The sequence below is a fragment of the Dendrobates tinctorius genome, unplaced genomic scaffold, assembly GCF_039654945.1.
Source record: "Dendrobates tinctorius isolate UK_male_01 unplaced genomic scaffold, ASM3965494v1 ptg000070l, whole genome shotgun sequence".
Classification (NCBI taxonomy): Eukaryota; Metazoa; Chordata; class Amphibia; order Anura; family Dendrobatidae; genus Dendrobates; species Dendrobates tinctorius.
Window position 1 is genome coordinate 94,144,645 of NW_027361738.1, and position 22,261 is coordinate 94,166,905.

The 22,261-nt window shown below is 44.6% G+C and overlaps 1 protein-coding gene across 2 annotated transcripts in view; it reads right to left on the minus strand.

Annotated features, from left to right (window-relative positions):
- The window catches only part of AGMO (alkylglycerol monooxygenase), a 259,763-nt gene that overhangs the window by 182,446 nt on the left and 55,056 nt on the right, over positions 1–22,261 (minus strand). For both annotated transcript variants that reach the window (XM_073582133.1, XM_073582134.1), the window contains one exon: positions 7,756–7,859. In XM_073582133.1, the coding sequence (XP_073438234.1) occupies positions 7,756–7,859 (104 nt within the window). The remainder of the gene's footprint in view (positions 1–7,755; positions 7,860–22,261) is intronic.

Here is a 22,261-nt window from a genome sequence, read left to right on the forward strand (position 1 = left end):
AAAGTCCTTCAGTGTTTTGAGGAATGCACACGGCTGGTAAGCGCAGACGACGCCATCCTAAGCATGAGCATCCCACTTATGCGTCTGCTCATGCAAACTTTGACGCACCTTAAGGAGCAGGCGTCTGCAGCCAATGTTGATGAGGAGGAAGAGGTGGAGGGAATCCTTGATGACATTCAGCCATTGTCTGCTCAGGGACCTCTCCTGGACGAGTTGGAGGAAGAAGAGGAGGAGGAGGATGATGATGGGGATGATTACTTAGGGGAGGAGGATGCATCTCGTGGGGCAAGTGAAAATGTTGGCGTGGCAAGGTCTGGTACAGGGTTTTGCATGACTGGAGGGATGTGGATTTGCCAGAAAGTGCTCCTCCAACCAGCACTCGCAGTGCATCATTGACACCGGGAACATTGGCCCACATGTCAGATTATGCCTTGCAGATCCTAAAAAGGGACCCCGCATTGCCAAAATGATGAACGATGACGACTACTGGTTGGCCAGCATCCTGGATCCACGCTATAAAGGCAAATTACAAAACATCATGCCACAGGAGAACCTTGACCTAATATTGGCTAATAAACAAGCAACTCTGGTAAATCGGTTGCTTGAGGCATTCCCAGCACACAGCAGCGGTGATGGTTCTCACACGAGCCGTACGGGCCGGGGGCAGCTTGGCAGAGGTGTTCATGGTGCACACAGCAGAAGTGGCGTTGGAGACAGGGGTTTCATGACAAAGTTGTGGACTGATTTTTCAAGTACCGCTCACACAACTGGTAATACAGCATCGATGGAAAGTGACAGGAGACAGCAGTTGTCAACTATGGTTACAAACTACTTTTCCTCCCATATCGATGTTCTCCCACACAGGTCATTCCCCTTTGACTATTGGGCCGCTAAACTGGACACCTGGCCTGAATTGGCCCAATATGCCTTACAGGAGCTCGCTTGCCCAGCTGCAAGTGTGCTATCGGAAAGAGTGAAGTGCAGCTGGATCAATCCTGACAGAAAAAAGGACCCGTCTGTCGACCCAAAATGTGGATGATCTAATCTTCATTAAAATGAACCACGCATGGGTTTCCAAGGATTTTGTCCCACCTTCCCCTGATGACACATAGGGTGACAGAAAAATGGCTTGCTTTGGTCCACCTCTTCCTGGGACTTGACCTATTTCACCTTTTGCATCAGCTGAATGTCCAACATCAACATATGCCACTTTCTAAAACTCCCTAACTGTGCTGCCTCCCCCCCATGGCCGGGGTCACCACCTAGCGCACGACACCGTACGAGTGCCATTGCCCTGGACAGGTGGGTAGGCCGACTCTTGGGCGCGGGCACTGGCACAGGGTCCCTCATAGTGCAATCAAGTGTCTCTGATGGTGGTGGTGCACACCCGCCGTCAGACACACCGCCGTACTATGAGGGGCCCAGTGCCAGTACTGACGCCCACGAGTGGGCCCCCCTTGCTTGGGCAGGGCCCCAGCATTTGCAATCTTTACCTCTCCCTGCTCCTCCGCTGTGTAGTCTGGGCCGTCAAATCCATACTGGGCCTGACACCGTCTGAGCCTGCCTCCTGATGTATAGACATATATTTTGAATGTGTACGCTATCCATACATGTTATCCGGGGATACGGTACCCTTTCTCACCTTTGTGCAATCACGTGCAAGCCATACTGGGCCTAACACCGTCTGAGCCTGCCTCCTGATGTATAGACATATCTTTTGAATGTGTACGCTATCCATACATGTTATCCGGGGATACGGTAACCTTTCTCACCTTTGTGCAATCACGTGCAAGCCATACTGGGCCTAACACCGTCTGAGCCTGCCTCCTGATGTATAGACATATCTTTTGAATGTGTACGCTATCCATACATGTTATCCGGGGATACGGTAACCTTTCTCACCTTTGTGCAATCACGTGCAAGCCATACTGGGCCTAACACCGTCTGAGCCTGCCTCCTGATGTATAGACATATATTTTGAATGTGTACGCTATCCATACATGTTATCCGGGGATACGGTACCCTTTCTCACCTTTGTGCAATCACGTGCAATCCATACTGGGCCTGACACCGTCTGAGCCTGCCTCCTGATGTATAGACATATATTTTGAATGTGTACGCTATCCATACATGTTATCCGGGGATACGGTACCCTTTCTCACCTTTGTGCAATCACGTGCAAGCCATACTGGGCCTAACACCGTCTGAGCCTGCCTCCTGATGTATAGACTTATATTTTGAATGTGTACGCTATCCATACATGTTATCCGGGGAAACGGTACCCTTTCTAACCTTTGTGCAATCACGTGTAATCCATACTGGGCCTAACACCGTCTGAGCCTGCCTCCTGAGACATATATTTTGAATGTGTACGCTATCCATACATGTTATCTGGGGATACGGTACCCTTTCTCACCTTTGTGCAATCACGTGTAATCCATACTGGGCGTGAGAACGGCTGGCGAGCTGTTAAGCAAGCTACAGCACCTGTGGTTTGCACACGTAAGTTTTTCATTTTTTCAGGAATGACGGTTAGGCCTAATTCCGGAACTGCGGTTGACCTGCACTTACTGGGAAATCATCGTTCGCGGGTAATAATTGTATTAGTGATTCCCATCACTAACGTTGTTCAGCGGGTTATCTGCACCTGTAAGCGACAAACGCTGGCCTTTTCAGTGTAGCGCACATGCAGCCACGGACATGTAAGGGCATGACACACCAGTTATTGGCCAATCTCATGTGCCAGAGCCTCACGTGTCCCTCTAGTAAGCCGGACTCGGACCGTGGGGCATGACGGAGTCTCGTTCGTTAACGGAATTAAGCTTGCAATGTGTGCATCTTTTCTGTAGCTGGCTTGGTTGAGGTTTCCCAGGTGGAGTCGAATTTAACCGTAGGCTCCACTCCTGGTGGTGCCCTTCTGGACATTCCCTTAAGGTTCAGCTTTGCAACCATACTGCCCACGTAAAACAAACACTTTGCCTTCATGAACGCTGTTTGGAGGGTCATGACTCGTGGGAATAACGCCGCCCAATCAGTTAACCTGCTAGAGAGATCCTTCGTTGCTCCCAAGCATGACATCACACTCCCTAGGAGGAAGGTAATGCCACTGTGGCGACCGTACTCCTGGGGGCGACACAAGTGCACTGATGGGCAGCCACTGCTCGATGAATCTGCTGGTACATTGACCCAGACCACTACATTCCCCTCGCACACTACCCGGCCTGAATCTGACCCTGATGAAACTCAGGTTACCCTTCCCATATACAGTTCCATCTTACACGGTGACAAAGAGGAAGCTGCAGATGAAAGTGCAGGTTCGGCCCACCCGCCATCAGACACACCACCGTACTATCAGGGGCCCTGTGCCAGTGCCGTCGCCAACGAGTGGGCCCCCCCTGCTTGCTCAGGATCACAGCACTTGCAAGGTTGAAATACTGTGCAGTGAGATGGAAGATGGGGACGACGAGGAGTCCAGACTAGTACAGGGATTCCCTAGCGAGGAGACTTATTTGATTGTTTTCAATGTTGGGACAGCAATTTTTGGGGAGCACTATACTCTGGAGAATGATAGATGGGGCCCACCATACACTGGAACATTCCAAAGGTGGACATCAGACACTGGAGCAGCATTTACAGGGCCCATTATACACTAGAGCATTAGAAATGGGGCCCATTATGTTTGGAGCATTATTTGGGCCCATAAGACAGTGGAGCTTCATCCATGGGGACCAACATATACTGTAGCATTATGTGGAGCTCATCATATACTGTTTCAAACATTATATGGGACCAATGATTCTGTATGGAGAAATAGATGGGCCTCATCATGAGATGTAAAAAGTGAAGTATTTTTCATTGTACTATACCGCTATTTCTCTGCCGTATTGGAGCATGATGAGTTGTGGTATGTGTTAAAGGGGCGCTCTTTCGCCCAGGGCACATGAAAACCTGGAGCCAGCCCTACCCCCCCACAACTTTAGCCAAATAACCCCCATTTTTCAGTGTGTAACTTGTATTATGAAGTTAATTAAGGTTGACAAGCTTAAGTAAGAAGAATTGATGCTTTTGGCATTCAAATGAGCACTGTAGGTGTGTTTCCTGTCCTCCTCTCACTGCCGACTTTTATTCCCCATTGACTTACATTGGGTTTCGTGTTTCGGGACGACCCCGACTTTTCCCTATAATTGGCCGATCTTGCTCGACCCGACTTTTGGAAAAGTCGGGTTTCACGAAACGAAACTCGGCCCTAAAAAAACAAAAGTCGCTCAACTCTAGTAGAGATCATCCAAAAGACCTTGTATTCTGACCGCTTCCTGCTCTGCAGATATTGGCTGAAGCGGCTCCTCACAGACTTCCTGCTCTGCAGCTATTGGCTGAAGCGGCTCCTCACAGACTTCCTGCTCTGCAGAATTTTGCTGATGCGGCTCCTCACAGACATCCTGCTCTGCAGCTATTGGCTGAAGCATCTCCTCACAGACATCCTGCTCTGCAGCTATTGGCTGAAGCGGCTCCTCACAGGCATCCTGCTCTGCAGATATTGGCTGATGCGACTCCTCGCAGACTTCCTGCTCTGCAGCTATTGGCTGAAGTGGCTCCTCACAGACATCCTGCTCTGCAGCTATTGGTTGAAGCAGCTCCTCACAGACATCCTGCTCTGCAGCTATTGGCTGAAGCGGCTCCTCACAGACATCCTGCTCTGCAGCTATTGGCTGAAGCGCCTCCTCACAGACATCCTGCTCTGCAGCTATTGGCTGAAGCGGCTGCTCACAGACATCCTGCTCTGCAGCTATTGGCTGAAGCATCTCACAGACATCCTGCTCTGCAGATATTGGTTGAAGCAGCTCCTCACAGACATCCTGCTCTGCAGCTATTGGCTGAAGCGGCTCCTCACAGACATCCTGCTCTGCAGCTATTGGCTGAAGCGCCTCCTCACAGACATCCTGCTCTGCAGATATTGGTTGAAGCAGCTCCACACAGGAGTCCTGCTCTGCAGCTTTGGCTGAAGCGGCTCATCACAGACATCCTACTCTCCAGCTATTGGCTGAAGCGCCTCCTCACAGACATCCTGCTCTGCAGTTATTGGTTGAAGTGGCTCCTCACAGACATCCTGCTCTGCAGCTATTGGCTGAAGAGGCTCCTCACAGACTTCCTGCACTGAAGATATTGGCTGAAGCGGCTCCTCACAGGCATCCTGCACTGAAGATATTAGCTGAAGCATCTCCTCACAGGCATCCTGCACTGAAGATATTAGCTGAAGCATCTCCTCACAGACATCCTGCTCTGCAGATATTGGCTGAAGCAGCTCATCACAGACATCCTGCTATGCAGCTATTGGCTGAAGCGGCTCCTCACAGACATCCTACTCTGCAGCTATTGGCTGAAGCAACTCCTCATAGACTTGTTGCACTGAAGATATTGGCTGAAGCAGCTTCTCACAGGCATCATGCACTGAAGATATTAGCTGAAGCGGCTCCTCAGAGACTTCCTGCACTGAAGATATTGGCTGAAGCAGCTCCTCACAGGCATCCTGCTCTGCAGATATTGGCTGAAATGGCTCCTCACAGGCATCCTGCTCTGCTGATATTGGCTGAAGTGGCTCCTCACAGACATCCTGCTCTGCAGATATTGGCTGAAGCATCTCCTCACAGACATCCTGCTCTGCAGATATTGGCTGAAGCATCTCCTCACAGGCATCCTGCCCTGCAGATATTGGCTGAAGTGGCTCCTCACAGACATCCTGCTCTGTAGGTATTGGCTGAAGCATCTCCTCACAGACATCCTGCTCTGTAGGTATTGGCTGAAGCATCTCCTCACAGACATCCTGCTCTGCAGATGTCGGCTGAAGCGCCTCCTCACAGACTTCCTGCACTGAAGATATTGGCTGAAGCGGCTCCTCACAGACTTCATGCTCTGCAGATATTGGATGAAGTGCCTCGTCACAGACATCCTGCACTGAAGATATTGGCAGAAGTGGCTCCTCACAGACTTCCTGCTCTGAAGATATTGGCAGAAGTGGCTCCTCACAGACATCCTGCTCTGTAGGTATTGGCGGAAGTGGCTCCTCATAGACTTCCTGCTCTAAAGATATTGGCTGTACCAGCTCCTCACAGACTTCCTGCTGTTTAGCTTATTGGATGAAGCGGCTCATCATAGACTTCTTGCTCTGCTACTATTGACTGAAACAGCTCCTCTTAAAATTCCTACTGTTTAGCTATTGGCTGAAGCTGCTCCATGGTAGTTTGATCATGGTTTGTCCTGATGAAGAAGTAATATACTATAAAAAAACACATTGACAAATAAAACCACCTAAAATTGGATTGACAGCCTTCATATTTTCCAATCGGCAGCGCAGAATACACCCAGAATAACAGAATAATTAGTTTGTCCATTTCTATCTCCTCATGGGCCTCTTTGCAAGCATTATATGAAGCTGCTCCTCATGAAATTCCTGTTCTGCAGCTATTGGATGAAGCTGCTCCTCACATACTTCCTGCTCAAGCTATTATTGGCTAAAGATACCACTCACAAACTTCCTACTATGTATCTATTGGCTGAAGCCAAACATAACAGACTTCCTGCTTTGCTGCTATTGGCTGAAGCCAAACCTCACAGACTTCCTGCTCTGCTGCTATTGGCTGAAGCAGCTCCTCACAGACTTCCTGCTCTGCTGCTATTGGCTGAAGCAGCTCCTCACAGACTTTCTGATCTACTGAAGAGGAGATGATTAAGGCAGCAGAGCTCATCAGGCAGCCAATTAGTAAAGAACCTATCCTATAGCGAGCACTTTGGAAACTTGTTTTGAGGGAAAAAAATATTAACCCTGATGGGCTACATGACTATAGTGCAGCCTTTACTTATTTTTTTCCTTTTGACTTTAGATATCCTGAGTAGAGTCTTTTTTTGTATTTGGTGCCATAAATTGTTAAAGGAGTTTTCCAGTAATTTTGAAAAGTTTAAAAGCGGAAAGAATTGATACTTCACACATGAATCACTTGCTTCTCTAATGGTCTCTCCTGGGACTGGCTGTGATGATTTTCCGACTACCAGTCATCTGATCGTTGGGATGGAATTATTCTGGTCTCACTGCAGAATCGAGTGTTAAAGAGGACCTGTCACTTCCCATAAATATTTATACAAATATATATCTATTTATTTATTTATTTTTTTTTAAACAGATGTTATTGCCCCTGTTCTGCTGAATCCGGCGATGCTTTTCTGATGTTCGTGCTCCTCTCCATTCCTAAGATATGGCCACCTCTTTCTCATATATAACTTTCGTATTTTACCAAGTGGGCCTGGTCCTCAAATATAAATGGGAGTCTTCTTGAGGACCACGCCCTTTTGGATAACAAGTCTAGATTTACATATACTGAAAAAGGGCTTTATCTCAGGAACAGAGAGGAGCAGAAAGAAAAGGAAAACAGATTCAGATTCTGGAGAACAGCAGCATTTACGGCGGGTAAAAAAACCCAAACATATGACAAGTTTCAGGTCATCTTTAGTATGACTTGATGCTACCTTATATACGGCTCTCTACCCTCTTAAAACTATTCAAAAGTAGTGGAAAATCCCTTTAAAGTTCTCCCGTGTCTTCACGTTTCATGGAATCATGGTGTTTCTCCATAATTCAGGAATCATAAGTGACGGAAGCTCAGAAGACATTTATTTCTGTAAGTATTGGTAAAATGAAAAAATATGGAGGCGACTTGACGTAATCCCGCGCTCCTCATCCTTATGGACGCCATTACAACTTACCCAAGAAAAATATTTTTGCAGGAAGGACTGGCGTAGGGCTGTGGTTAGGTTGTAATCCTCCGAGCTGTGGTGCGTTTGATGTCCGGCCCAAATGATGTTGACTTCTGTAGAAAAAAATAAAAGCGTTCGGATAAATACCGTAATGTACCACCGATCTGACCGATCGCGTCGTAAATGCAATGTTGTGCGACGTCGTCCCAGACTGCAGCTTCCGTAGGGCCCATATACATTGGTAGAGGACAGCAGAACATGTATGGAACAGACGTCAGTGCACTGCCTGGGGGAAAGCCTCTCACTGCTGCACAGCTATACGCACGGCGATAGGAGAATCGGGGATATGTTTTTAGAAAATAAATGAAAAACACAAAGAAAATCCTCCAGATATCTAAGTGTGATGTGTGATTATCTTACAATAAACCAGTGGTCCAAAGTGCCGGGGATCACAGGGGCTATACAATATATGGAGGTGCAAAAGTCACCCCTCACTGTCAAATAATCCAGGACTCCGCTGTGCTAATCCGCTTCTTCCTGAGGCAGTGAGTGTCCGCTCGCTGTGACACTACAGGGTTCTCAGTATGATGAAGTGGTATTTGTTATCTCTGTCACTGCCTATGCAGAGCGCAGCAGCTGGTGACAAACTCATCTGGACTGTGGTGCTCTGCCTAGGCAGCAACAGTATTGAATCATGTGCACTGCACTATATTCTAGCCCAGCTCCCCGCCCTCCTCTCACTGGTAATTTTGTGAGTGGAGAGATAAGGACCCTGCAGGGAGAGCTGTCCAAAATGTAAAAAAGTGCCCCCTGTAAAAAAAAACAACAGCAAAAAAGCACAAAACAATTATAATGCACGTTTACGCTTTTACACACTCCAGGACTAAGGTTAGGGTTAGGACTAGGCTTAGGGCTGGGACTAAGATTTGGGCTAGGGTTAGAGTTAAGGCTAGGATGAGAGTTAGGGGTAGAACTAAGGTAAGGGATTGTACTAAGGTTAGGGCTAGGAATAGAATTAGATCTAGTACAAAGTTTTTGGGTAGGGCTAAATATAAGGCTAAGACTAAAGTTAGGGCTAAAACTAAGGTTAGGGCTAAAACTAAGGTTAGGGCTTGGACTAAAGTTAGGGTTTGAACTAAGGTTAGGACTTGGACTATGGTTAGGTCTAGAACTAAGGTTTGGGCTAGGACTGGAGATAAGGCTAAGACTAAAGTTAGGGCTAGGATTAAAGTTAGAGCTAAGACTAAGGTTAGCACTATGGTTAGGACTAGGACTATGATTAGTTCTAGGAATAGGGTTATGGCTGTGACTAAGGTTAGGGCTAGAACTAAAGTTATAGCTAGGGTTAGAACTAAAACTAAGGTTAAGGCTAGCACAAAATTTGGGCCTAGGACTAAGGTTAGGGCTATGACTTAAGTTAAGACTAGGACAAAGGTTAGGGCTGTCACTGAGGTTTGGGCTAGGACTGAGGTTAAGACTAGGACTAAGGTTAGGGTTGGGACTGAGGTTTGGGCTCGGACTAAGGTTAAGACTAGGACTAAGGTTAGGGCTGGGACTGAGCTTTGGGCTAGGACTAAGGTTAAGACTAGGACTAAGGTTTAGGGCTGGCACTGAGGTTTGGGCTAGGACTAAGGTTAAGACTAGGACTAAGCTTAGGGCTGGGACTGAGGTTTGGGCTCGGCCTAAGGTTCTGACTATGGTTAGGATTATGATTAATGCTAGGAATAGGGTTAAGGCTAGCACTAAGTTTAGGGCTAAGATTAGGGTTAGGGTTAACTAGAGTTAGAGCTAGAATAACAAAATATCCACATAAATAATATTTAAAAAAATAAAAATTAAAAAATAATAATTAAAACATAATTATGAATTAAAGTTTTAAAGTTGTGCAAAAAAAAAGAGACTATATTTACATCAGTAATTGTCACATGTGCTTGAGGAATATAGGCGCCTTATACTGGACTGGTGGAAGGACAGTGGGTGCCAATGGTCCAAGAGTCAGGGGGTGCAGAATGGAAAGGGCATGGCTATCTACTGCTGCTCCTCTGCAGGCATCCACTGATTTGATCGATGAGCGGCTGCATCTGACCCCGACAGCGGGTAATCACCAGGAACCTTTCTTCAGACAAGGGCGGCCCTTTATGTACAGGACACAATCCTGAAGAACTGAGGGTCCCGTTGGGTTTTATTACCAGTTATTACATATAGTTACTTTGGAAGCAAAGCTTGTTATAACATCTACAATTAATCATCTATTTCATCAGCTCACGGAGTCGTCACATTGATGGGAAACCAGCGCTGACTAACGCTCAGTCACTCCCTAGCGCTCTACTAGGAGTTCAGCCTCCAGCTGAGGCCGCGCTCCGCGAGAATCTCAAAAATAGAACTTGCTGCAATCCACCAGCCCGGGCTGCCCAGAAGTAAAGATGCAATTGCTATCATGGCTAAACAACACAACCATAACTATGCCACAAAGAGAGGATGGAATCTGGGACGGAGCATCGAAACTCTCAGAATCAATCAAGGCGAGGAATAAGGAGCCTCGATTGTAGTGTGTGCACAGTGTCAGATTAAAAGCCACTTTGTAAATGAGTCAGCAGCCAAGGACGGTATATTATATACTCCTACGTGTCATCTCAGTTACAAATTGCATCTTTATTTCAGGATCGAATTAAAGGATAAAAGAAAAAATGACAAAACTAAATTGAAAAAATAAAAATAAAAAACAAAGCAAAGATAAACTACAAAAAACTACAAAGATAAATGCAAATAAAAAATAATAATAATAGATTAAAAGATGTGAGCATTGATGCATGTTACGTTCTGCTCTTGCATCCAAATGATACATGATGAATTTTAGTGGCGCAGGAAGAGAATATGTATATTAAAAACCAACTTTACTTAGAACCATGATAAAAGGAGCTATACCTAAATAAAATCAATAAACAAATAAAAAAAAAAACTTATTATTATTCAGAGTGTGTCCATAGGCAAACGCGAAAATCATTTTGCGACAGTTTATGCCAAGTTTTTCAGGAAACCTGAAGAGGCCAGGTGCTTGTGTATTCAGTGGTTTTGTTCCCAATTGTCTTAAGTTTGGCAAGATTTGCTGCTAATTCTCTGGGCTAAGCTTCAGCCAAGTATCTGCCATCTCTTCAAATGGAGATATTTTCTACCTCAATACAGTTTACTTAAGTATTGTCCACATCAAGCTTTCAGCAAGTTACCAACTTATAGCAATTCTCCAGTTTATCCATACTGCATTCCATTCCTGTGATTTACCATTGCCTTGATGGAAAATACCAGACAGTATTTGCTTCTTTGTTAATCGCTGCTATTAACTGCTATTAACCATTGTCCTGCTGGAGGAAGTCAGTCTGTGCTTACTTCTTAGTTACTCCTGGGTTTAACCTCTGCTCTACCTGAAAATATCAGACTCTATTCCTGTGATTAACTACTTTCCTGCTGGAAGATCCCATTTTCTTGTGCTGCTTTTGTTCCTGTGTCTTTTCACACACCTGGCTCTGCTTCTTCAGTGCTACCTGCTTTGCTTGTTTGTCTTCCATCCTGCATATCCTACTTTCCTCACATGAACCACGTGCCATCCACAAAGAGATGTTGCACTATCATCTACGGTCCGTGCTGCTCACCCAGATCTACTTCTTCAAGAATCCACGTCACTATCTCCATGTAAGCCTATAACAGCTCATATACAGAACATTTTATTATAAATCTTAAAGAGAGCATAAAAGTCACTGAGCAGCTTACCCCACAGACATACCTGTAAACATAGTGGTACAACACAGTTGTATTGGTTCAGCCATGATCATAGAAAACATCAATAATTTTGCCAAACATGTGAGTGACATGAACTCTCTCATCCTTAAAGGCTACTTTCACATTAGCGTTTTTTAGCGCTGCACTTCGTGCGCAATAGAAATGCATGCAAAAAAACGCATCATGTGTTTTGCATGCGTTTGCTTTTTAAGGCGCATGCGTTTTAAGCCATGTAACTCTTAAAACGCATGCGATTTTAAACGCTGGCGTGCGCATGTCCATGCACACGCCTGCGTTCCCATAGACTGTAATGTCCGTGCACATTTGTGCGCATGCATTTTTTTGACACAGGTTGGACGCACAAAAAATGCAACAGGTTGCGTCCGGCGCGCCTAGGCGCACATTACAAAAAAAGTGTGCAAGTGCTAGACCATGCACCCCCATGTTAAAGATAGGGGCACATGGCGCATGCGCATGGATGCGCACAATGTGCTGCGCTATAAAACGCTAATGTGAAACCAGCCTTACATGGCCGCATCCCAAAATTTCTAGTGGTGTTCACGGAATGATTAACTTCAGAATGCCACCTAACAATTGACAAGTAAGTTATAGCTATGCCGCAGACCCTGACCCATCAAACAAACTCCTGGTTCCCTGGTTGTCCAGCCCAACTCCAAACTGATGAATTCTGGTGTCATATCTCTGGGTCATTATTGTTAAAGTTTGCAAGTTATAACTGAAAATTAACAAAGTTGAATAAAAATAAAAGTTTTAAAGGGCCTGGAAGCGTACAGTGCACTTACTTGGTGTAATACAAAATATGCTTCATTTGTATATTTCTACATTTTCTCAATCCATCCCGAAGGTTTGCCGATAATTTCCTGTTAAGTGAAGTTCTCGTGGTGTCCCCCGCTGGTTCTGGCACGAGGAACTCTCCCATAGTATTTTTAGCATGTGTGAAAAACTTCTCAGTAGAACAGATGAAATGCATGGCTTAACAAAATATTTTGGCAGCATCAAAAAAATACAATAGAGAAGACCACCCCCGATGTGCTGTTTACATAACGGGACTGATTGTTTAGTATTGTTCTCTCTCCAGCCGCGCCATGTAATATCCCGGCAAATTAGAAAGGACAACTTTTTTTTTAGACTTTTTATTGTGTCTCTGCTAGCTCCTATTATCATTTAGTAAAGGTACTAGCTAAGTCTACTAAAGATGTAGTAGAAAGTGTCAAAAAAGCAATGATTTTCCATCATCCTATAGATGGAGGCTCACAGAGATAGGAGTTTCCTGCACTAGTACAATCTTTAGTATTGTATGATATTCTATAATGTATAGTACAATTGCAAATAACTGAAATATTCAGGACATAGCTGAGCAGTATTGACTTTTCAGCAATGTCACAAGCAGCAAAGAATTGTGAAAGCAGCTGTTGCCCATCTAAGAGGCTCATACTAGAGGTGGAGATTAGAGGTGTGGTGTTGTCCAAACAAACTTTTCAGAAAATTATCAACTTCTGGCAACTATTCATAATTAGCATCTGTCCTCAAAGTAATGCATCACTTCAAGTATATTTACAGTTTACCTATATTTCATTTCATTCCTGTGATTAACCTCTGCCCTGCTGGAATATACCAAATTGCATATACTACTCTGTTACATCTCTGCTATTAACTATTACTCTGCTGGTAGATCCCAGACAGCATTTACATCTCTGTTGGATTTCTGCTATTAACCATTGTCTTCTTTGTAGATCTCAGACTGCATTTACATCTCTGTTGTATTGCTGCTATTAACCATTGTCTTGTTGGTAGATCTCAGACTGCATTTACTTCTCTGTTACATTGCTGCTAATAACCATTTCCATACAGGAGAATGCCAGTTTGTATATACTTTTCAGTTATTCCTGTGTTTAATCTGGAAGATAACAGACAAGTGAATAAGTGTGACTGTCCCAACATCATACAGGCAGTTGTCAACATTACCGGGAATCTTTAACCCCTCCCTCTCCGGCAACGTCTGTCCTTGAACACCTATTTTTAGGTGGGGTTTATGAAAACCTCACTCCATATGGACACAGATGCCCCAGGATGTAACTTTAGTATTTTAAGAAATGGGACGAGGGAAATTCCTGCCCACAGTCCAGTCTGTCATTACCTTTGACTTTGTGGGAAACATCAACTTTTGGGCAATGTTTACATAAACCCCACCCTTTTCCACTCCTAGATGGACAAAATTTGCCAGAATTGTATCTGAAAGTGTGAGACTATTGCCAGGTATGCAACAACACAGGGACAGGTGCACCAACACAAGGGACAGGTGCACCAACACAGGGACAGGTGCACCGACACAGGGACAGGTGCAACAACACAGGGACAGGTGCCCCAATACAGGGACAGGTAAGAGTTAGTCCCTTGTTAAAGACAATAATCAGCAGCAGTGGAGGTGATGCACTGTCAGAGCGTTCAGAGTGAACCTCCCTCCTGCAAATACATGGCCAGCAGAGGGCACCACATCTGTCGTCTGGCAGATGAGCAACAGCATGCTGGGAAAGAGTTCCAGCACTAAAAAGCCAAGGCCTTACAAGAGAAAGAAGAAGGCTCCACACCTGGTGTTGACTCTTGGGTTAGTTACCTTTAAGTCTGCTTCCTGGAGAAGACACCCTAAATCTTAACTGTTGCTCTCCACAAAGAGAAGCAGCACCCTCTGATATCTTTTTCAAAGGGCAGTTCCTACTTTTAATGAGGATTCCAGGCTATGACAACAAATTTGCTATACAGTAGGAATTCTGTAGAGAACCCGTACAAATGTCATGAAATATTAAACCGCACCAATGACAATCAATCATGCTTCAGAGCTAAACTCCACAATTTGCAGTGATCTCAGTCCTCTTGAAGAGACTTTCATGTCTTACGACTTGGGAATCATCCAGTATTGTATTGTTGCTGTTGTGTTACTATGCAATAAGGTTTGCCTTTTAGAGTTTTGTCCTCCCTCTCTCCCTGTCTGCCTCCCTAGCTCTGATGTCAGTAACCCTTCTCTACTTCCTCATTCTGTGTGTGTCAGCCATCTTTAGAAGGTTGTGTCTTGCATCTCATGTTCAGTATAGTCTTTTTTACATATTGTAATTGTGCATAATACAAGAATTCAGCTTTAAAGTAAACCTTCTTCTGGAATCTTGATACATGCCTCTGAAATTGAGTCAAGTTATTTGATGAAATCTCTTCGTGTGAGTACTGGTACATAGAGAGCCAAAAAATGGTATCTAGAGAACCCCACACTCACAGCTTAGTTTGGGAGTCAGAATAGAGATAGTCCATTCTTTTTTTTACAAACCAGCTACTAGAGGAAACATGGAGACCAGTGGGAACATTGTACATATGCATGTATTTGATATATTTTGTTTTTAAACAACATTCAACCTGGTTGCCAAAAAAATAAAGAGGGCCAGACAACTCCTTTTGGCCACTGATTTATAAAAATATTTGGTTATGACTCTGAGCATTATTTTGGAGACCATCTGACAAACAGCTCATTGTTTGGAGCTTGACATTCACAGTGGTCCCCTTTTTACCATGACCATCACTTGACCCAAACTTTGTGTTGAGTCACTAGTCTAAAAGGTTATTTGCCCTCCTGCCCCGTGGAACAGGGAGTGTGCATTAGGCTTCATTGTCATAAATTCACCAGATAACAATCTGTGATAGAATAATGATGAGTTGTGCCAAACTACAAACCCAGCTCTGCTACGTCTGAAGAACAGATGTCATCTGTGGTACCGAGCAGCTGTCAAATAAAAGCAGAGGCTGAGCTTTTCAATTAAAGTTTATAGTAAGAGAAGTGGCCCGAAGCAGGTGGTCAATATAAAAATAAAACAGCATCTTCAGGGTCAACACATTCCTATAAGAAACATTTAATAACACTGGGTGCCAGCTGCTCGGCCGCCCTGTGATGCTTCAGATTCAGAACCAGCAACGTTTTTCGCAACACAGAATTTGTTTTATTTAGAAGATATCCCGCGGAGGCTTCCTGGCACCTCTTCTCCTAGAGCAACTTTTTTTGCAGACCTTGCTAACACTAGATCATCTTACATTGCCAATATTGAAATACATCCTCGACGACCACGCTCTGGAAGCTCGCAGCATAGAAATATTACTAGAGTTACATCTAAAGCACCAGTGCAAAAATCAGAAGTGATGATTGACCCCACGGCTGGTCACTGGCAGAGTCCTTGGTCCTCCCGTTATATCATTTGTTTTAGTTTTTTGTAAATATTTATATGATTATTGAAATAGTTTAAATTTTGAAAAAGAAAATCAAAAATACATACAAATTAAAAGTTTATGGGGTTCTTCATTTTGAACAATCCCTTTTTGGTAGAAAGGCGTCTTCTAAGCATAGATCACAATGTATTCTACTGCTTGGATGCCAAAGCTCCGATTTCTCAAGACCGGCGTGAAGATAGTGGGTGCGGGGGTGGAGTGCGAGGCTCCTGACTCATAAGGATCCGCATGCCTCTTAGTGAATCGGGAGCTTCTGAGGAGTGCTGGGTGCGCCTCGCCACTCCTCTTACTCTAGTCCCTGCTGGAGTAAGATTTGTGGCAAAGTGAATGTCGCCACGTGTCACAAATTTGATGAGCGGCAGACACCATGCCCCATGTCCCACCTCAGCTCAGCTCAGCGTGAAAAAGTAAAAACTTGCAAAAGTGCGCCCAAATTTTGCAACTTTTCAAAGCATTTTATACCAGAATTCTGGATTTAAAGCTTTGATGAATCAGGCCCCAAATGATTACCTGTAACTAGAAGAACCTCACAAAAGTTTTAATTGTTTTGTCCTCCAGGTTAAATGAGAAATTACACAGTAGGAGAAAGATATTGTACTGGAAGTGACCTGTGCAGGACTTTCCCCTAAAGAGTGAATTTATTCTTTTTTTTTTTAAGTTTTTACTAGAAAAGTGGATCCTCAATTCACCTCAATTGGTCTAGTGCCGGTTAAACTGAGATCTAGAGCAGCACACGCTGCGGATTCACCTGCGGATTTTTCTGCATGGATTTATCAAAAACCGCAGGTTTATCTGCAGTTTTTCTGCGGATTGGTCTGCAGTTTTCCCCTGCGGCTTGACACCTGTCATGGAGCAGATGCCAAACTGCAGCGGAATCCGCACAAAGAATTAACATGCAGCGGTTTTGAAACCGCAGCAAATCCGCGCGGAAAAGTATGCACCGTGTGTACTGCGGTTTTTGTTTTTCAGAGGTTATAATGGTACTGTACAACACAGCAGAAACTGCTGCGGATCCCGAGGACCAAAACCGCTGCGGATCCGCAGCAGAATCCGCAGCGTGTGCACAGACCCTAAGGAGGTTTGAATTCCCAGGTTACTGTAAAAATCAAATGCAAAAATACATGACTGTTTTGAAAATTGTTTCATCAGGCTCCGTATTATGAAGGTATTTTCCCCTATTAAATAATGTTTATAAGGTCAGTTTTAAGTGTTTGGACTATGATCGTAACTTGCTTCCTCACTAAAAGATAACTTAGATGGTCACAATACAATTTACCTGGAAAAGACATAAAATTAGAAAGGCAGCTAGTGTAGAGGTTTTCATCTCTCAATGAAGGCAATATTTATCACAGCCTGTGGAATGAAGCTTGGTGATTGCAAATCATGGTTGAGGTAAACAACTTGGTGGTTAAACTACAGAGTTCAGGCAAAGAGCTTGGCAGTTACAGAATTGAGGCACACAGCTTGGTGGTAACAGTTTGAAATTGAGACACACAGTTTGGCAGTTGCTCATTAGAGCTGAGGCCCAGAGCTTGATGGTAACACATCAAAACTGAGACACAGAACTTTGTTACACATCAGAGTTGAGGCACAGAGCTTGGCGGTTACACATGAAGGTTTAGGCACACAGCTTGTTGGTTACATATTGGAACTGAGGTACAAAACTTGGTTACACATGAGAGTTCAGGCACAGAGCTTGGCGGTTACACATGAAGGTTTAGGTACACAGCTTGTTGGTTACATATTGGAACTGAGGTACAAAACTTGGTTACACATGAGAGTTCTGGCACAGAGCTTGGTGGTTACACATGAAGGTTTAGGCACACAGCTTGGTGGTTACACATTGGAACTGAGGTACAAACTTGATGGTTACAACTTCAGAATTAAAGTAGAAAACTTGGTGTTAACAGAACAGAGTTCAGGCACCCTACTTTGTGGTTACACATCAGAAATAATGCACACAGCTTGGTGGTATCACATCAGGATAGAGGCACAGACCTTGGTGGTTACACATCAGAGTTGAGGCACATAACTTTTTAGTTACATTTTGCTAAGTGGATAGACATATTTTTAGGGTTAGTTGGTTGTTAAACCAATTCTAGCTAAAAAAAAGCTTGAAAGGGGTTCAATACAGTCAAAGCATAATGCACAACATTTCAGGGCAATTGGAGGCATTGCAGGAGTTTTGATTTGCAGCAAATCGATTTATAGCCAATCAATTTTTGGAAAAAAAAAAGTTGCATGGTGTGAAAATTTCAACTTCAAACAATTTTCTCATGTCTACCGGTTACACGTCAGAGACCTGGCACAGATCTTTGTGATTTCCCTTCAGATTAGAGGAACAGTGTTTGGTGATTATGAGCAACAAGAAGAAGAGTCTTGTAACACTGCGTACAATGTAACACAACAAGCGGACTCAGTCTGGCTCGGTCATAGTCTCAAGGCCACAATACAGATTATAGGCTGAAAATGATTCCTCAAAAATTAACTCCAGAAGGTTCAATATTAAGAGCAGTCCAGTGCATGTCCATAAAGTGGGTGGAGGTCCAGAAATACCATATCAGATCTTATGATTGCAACCTGTTCTACTGCCCAACTTCAACTGCAAATTCTCGTCAGTGCTCTAACAGGTGCTTCTTGGCTCTGCCCAATACACTATCTCACTGTATTACTGTCTGGCCATCTGATGACCAGCTGTTGGGTTGGTTCTCCACTGTGTTCATCACATACACTGGCTCAGTAGTCATGGTTGAATCCTCCCTATCTGGCTGCCGGTGGTCACTGCTCCTCCAGTTTGCAACTGGGTGCTTCGGGTCCATTCAGATTTCTTACAGATCCAGTTTGCCAAAACACTCCCTCTTACAAAATTTCCTTTTTCTGCCCACCTGAACAAGAGAACATGGCAAACTCAATGCAGTTAACTGACGAGTGGTCACCAGTAGAGTTGAGCGATACCATCCGATACTTCAAAGTATCGTATCGGATGGTATCGGCCGATCTTTAAAAAAAGTATCGGTATCGCCGATTCCGATACCGGAAGTCCCATTCAAGTCTATGGGACTTCCGGTATCGGAATAAGAAAAACCCTTTCCTGCCCTTGTACAGCCTCTCTGGGGTCTGTACGGGCCTTTCGGGGGGCTGTGCCGGCCTGCCAGGGGGTCTGTGCAGGCTCCGGTGGTCTGTGCCGGCCTGCCGGTGGTCTGTGCAGGCTCCGGGGGGCTGTGCCGGCCTGCCGGGGGGCTGTGCCGGCCTGCCGGGGGGCTGTGCCGGCCTGCCAGGGGGTCTGTGCAGGCTCCGGTGGTCTGTGCCGGCCTGCCGGTGGTCTGTGCAGGCTCCGGGGGGCTGTGCCGGCCTGCCGGGGGGCTGTGCCGGCCTGCCGGGGGGCTGTGCCGGCCTGCCGGTGGTCTGTGCAGGCTCCGGGGGTCTGTGCAGGCATCGTCCGATGGGACTACAAGTCCCATCGGGCGATGCCTGCTACCATGACAGTGATTGACACATTAGCCAATGATGGGACAGTAGTAGTCCCATCATCCGGTTAATGTGTTAAATGTAAAAAAAAAAAAAATTACATGCTACATTCATACTACATACTACATACATGCTACATTCATACTACATGCAACATACATACTACATATATACTACATGCATGCTACATATATACTACATGCATGCTACATACATACCACATATATACTACATACATACAATACATTCATACAATACATACATAGACATACAGTACATATAACATAGAGTAACATACTTACCAATACTTGTCACATTGTTCCCCGAAGCCATTGTCGTCTACGGAATAAATATTAACATAACAAACCACAAAAATACTCACCCACGATCCGAAGCAGTCCACGAGTGTGTCCCACGACGATCTTGGGTAGAGAACGGCAGCATCAGCTGATGCTGCCGTTCTCTACGGGCTGCAGGAATCCAATGACGGAAGGTAGGTATCCTTCCGCACTGTATTCCTCCGCCACTTAAAAAAAAAAAAAGTCCCTAGTCTCACTTTATGCCATTGCTGTGTGGGAATTTCCCACACAGCAATGGCATAAAGTGAGACTAGGGACTTTTTTTTTTTTTAAGTGGCGGAGGAATACAGTGCGGAAGGATACCTACCTTCCGTCATTGGATTCCTGCAGCCCGTAGAGAACGGCAGCATCATCTGATGCTGCAGTTCTCTACCCAAGATCGTCGTGGGACACACTCGTGGACTGCTTCGGATCGTGGGTGAGTATTTTTGTGGTTTGTTATGTTAATATTTATTCCGGAAAGACAATGGCTTCGGGGAACAATGTGACAAGTATTGGTAAGTATGTTACTCTATGTTATATGTACTGTATGTCTATGTATGTATTGTATGTATGTAGTATATATGTGGTATGTATGTAGCATGTAGTATGTATGTAGTATGTATGTAGCATGCATGTAGCATGTAGTATGTATGTAGCATGCATGTAGTATATATGTAGTATGTATGTAGCATGCATGTAGTATATATGTAGCATGTATGTAGTATGTATGTGGTATGTATGTAGCATGTAGTATATATGTAGCATGCATGTAGTATATATGTAGTATGTATGTAGTATGTATGTAGCATGTATGTAGTATATATGTAGTATGTATGTAGTATATATGTAGCATGCATGTAGTATATATGTAGTATGTATGTAGTATATATGTAGCATGTATGTAGTATGTATGTAGCATGCATGTAGCATGTAGTATGTATGTAGCATGCATGTAGTATATATGTAGTATGTATGTAGCATGCATGTAGTATATATGTAGCATGCATGTAGTATGTATGTGGTATGTATGTAGCATGTAGTATATATGTGGCATGCATGTAGCATGTAGTATATATGTAGCATGCATGTAGTATGTATGTAGTATGTATGTAGTATGTATGTAGCATGCAGTATGTATGTAGTATGTATGTAGTATATATGTAGTATGTATGTAGCATGCATGTAGTATGTATGTAGCATGTATGTAGTATGTATGTAGTATATATGTAGTATGTATGTAGCATGTAGTATGTATGTAGTATTTTTTTTTTTTTTTTTAACATTTAACACATTAGCCGGATGATGGGACTACTACTGTCCCATCATTGGCTAATGTGTCAATCACTGTCATGGTAGCAGGCATCGCCCGATGGGACTTGTAGTCCCATCGGACGATGCTTGCACAGACCCCCGGACATCAGCACAGCCCCCCGGCAGGCCGGCACAGCCCCCCGGCAGGCCGGTACAGACCCCCACAGGGTGCACAGCCCCCCGGCAGGCCGGCACAGCCCCCCGGCAGGCCGGCAGAGACCCCGGGCAGTCCACACAGCCCCCCGGCAGGCCGGCACAGCCCCCCGGCAGGCCGGCAGAGACCCCCGGAAGGCCCGAAATGACGGCGCATCATGATGCGCACACACCGCGCATCATGATGACGTCAGGCCGTCAATCAACTGAACTTCCGATTCCGATGCCGAATTCCGATATTGAAAAAATATCGGAAGTCGGTATCGGAATTCCGATACAGCAAGTATCGGCCGATACCCGATACTTGCGGTATCGGAATGCTCAACACTAGTCACCAGCGCTTCGGACCATGACTGCCTCTCCGGAACATGGTCTTTCTCCTCTTACATGCCTCCACGGAGAATAACATTCACTATGGAGGCGACTTCAGAGCAAACCAAGCTCCACTGCAACAAGTCGCATGCCTCCATACAGACTATGACAACCACTACTGCCTTATAATACCCTGAGGCTCTATGTGTCATAAAGAAAAAAAGTTCTAAGAATTTCAGAAATTTTGATTGATTGATTCAGACCAGATGAAGGTCTATGGAATCATCCTAAGGAGGACGCCTAAACTATAGGATACCATCGTACTGTATCTCAGTCCATGTTCTAAGAAAAGTTTATGGGAAATGTATTTCTTTGAATCCACAGAAGAAAAAAACCTTGTCCAACAATCTCGTGAGAAGTTTCTGAAAGACTCCTTGTAATTTGGTAAACACGAGGGTTCCTCCGGCATCACAGTCCAGCCACTGTGCCGACGTGCACACATAAGATTCCACAGTCGATCACTGTTTACATGGTGGCCTATTTATGATGGGGCGCATAGAATTTTGCAAATGTACATTTTTTTACAATTTGGAAACACCCATGTACGGGGCCGAACGTTTAATTAAATCCAAGTGGGAACCATTTATCAAGTGAGCATAAAATCTACGACTTATGAGGTGAATATGAGCACTTTGCAGCTCTGGCGAAACCAGTTTATTTAGGTAATGATTCGTGGATACTCCGGTAATAAATTGGGGCACAAGTTATTTGCAGAACGTGTGGATGGAAATCGGCTCTGCTTTCTTTGGAAATGACTCTAAAAAAGCTCTATTGTCTGATACAGTTGTAGCTTTCAGCCAGGAACTTCCTAG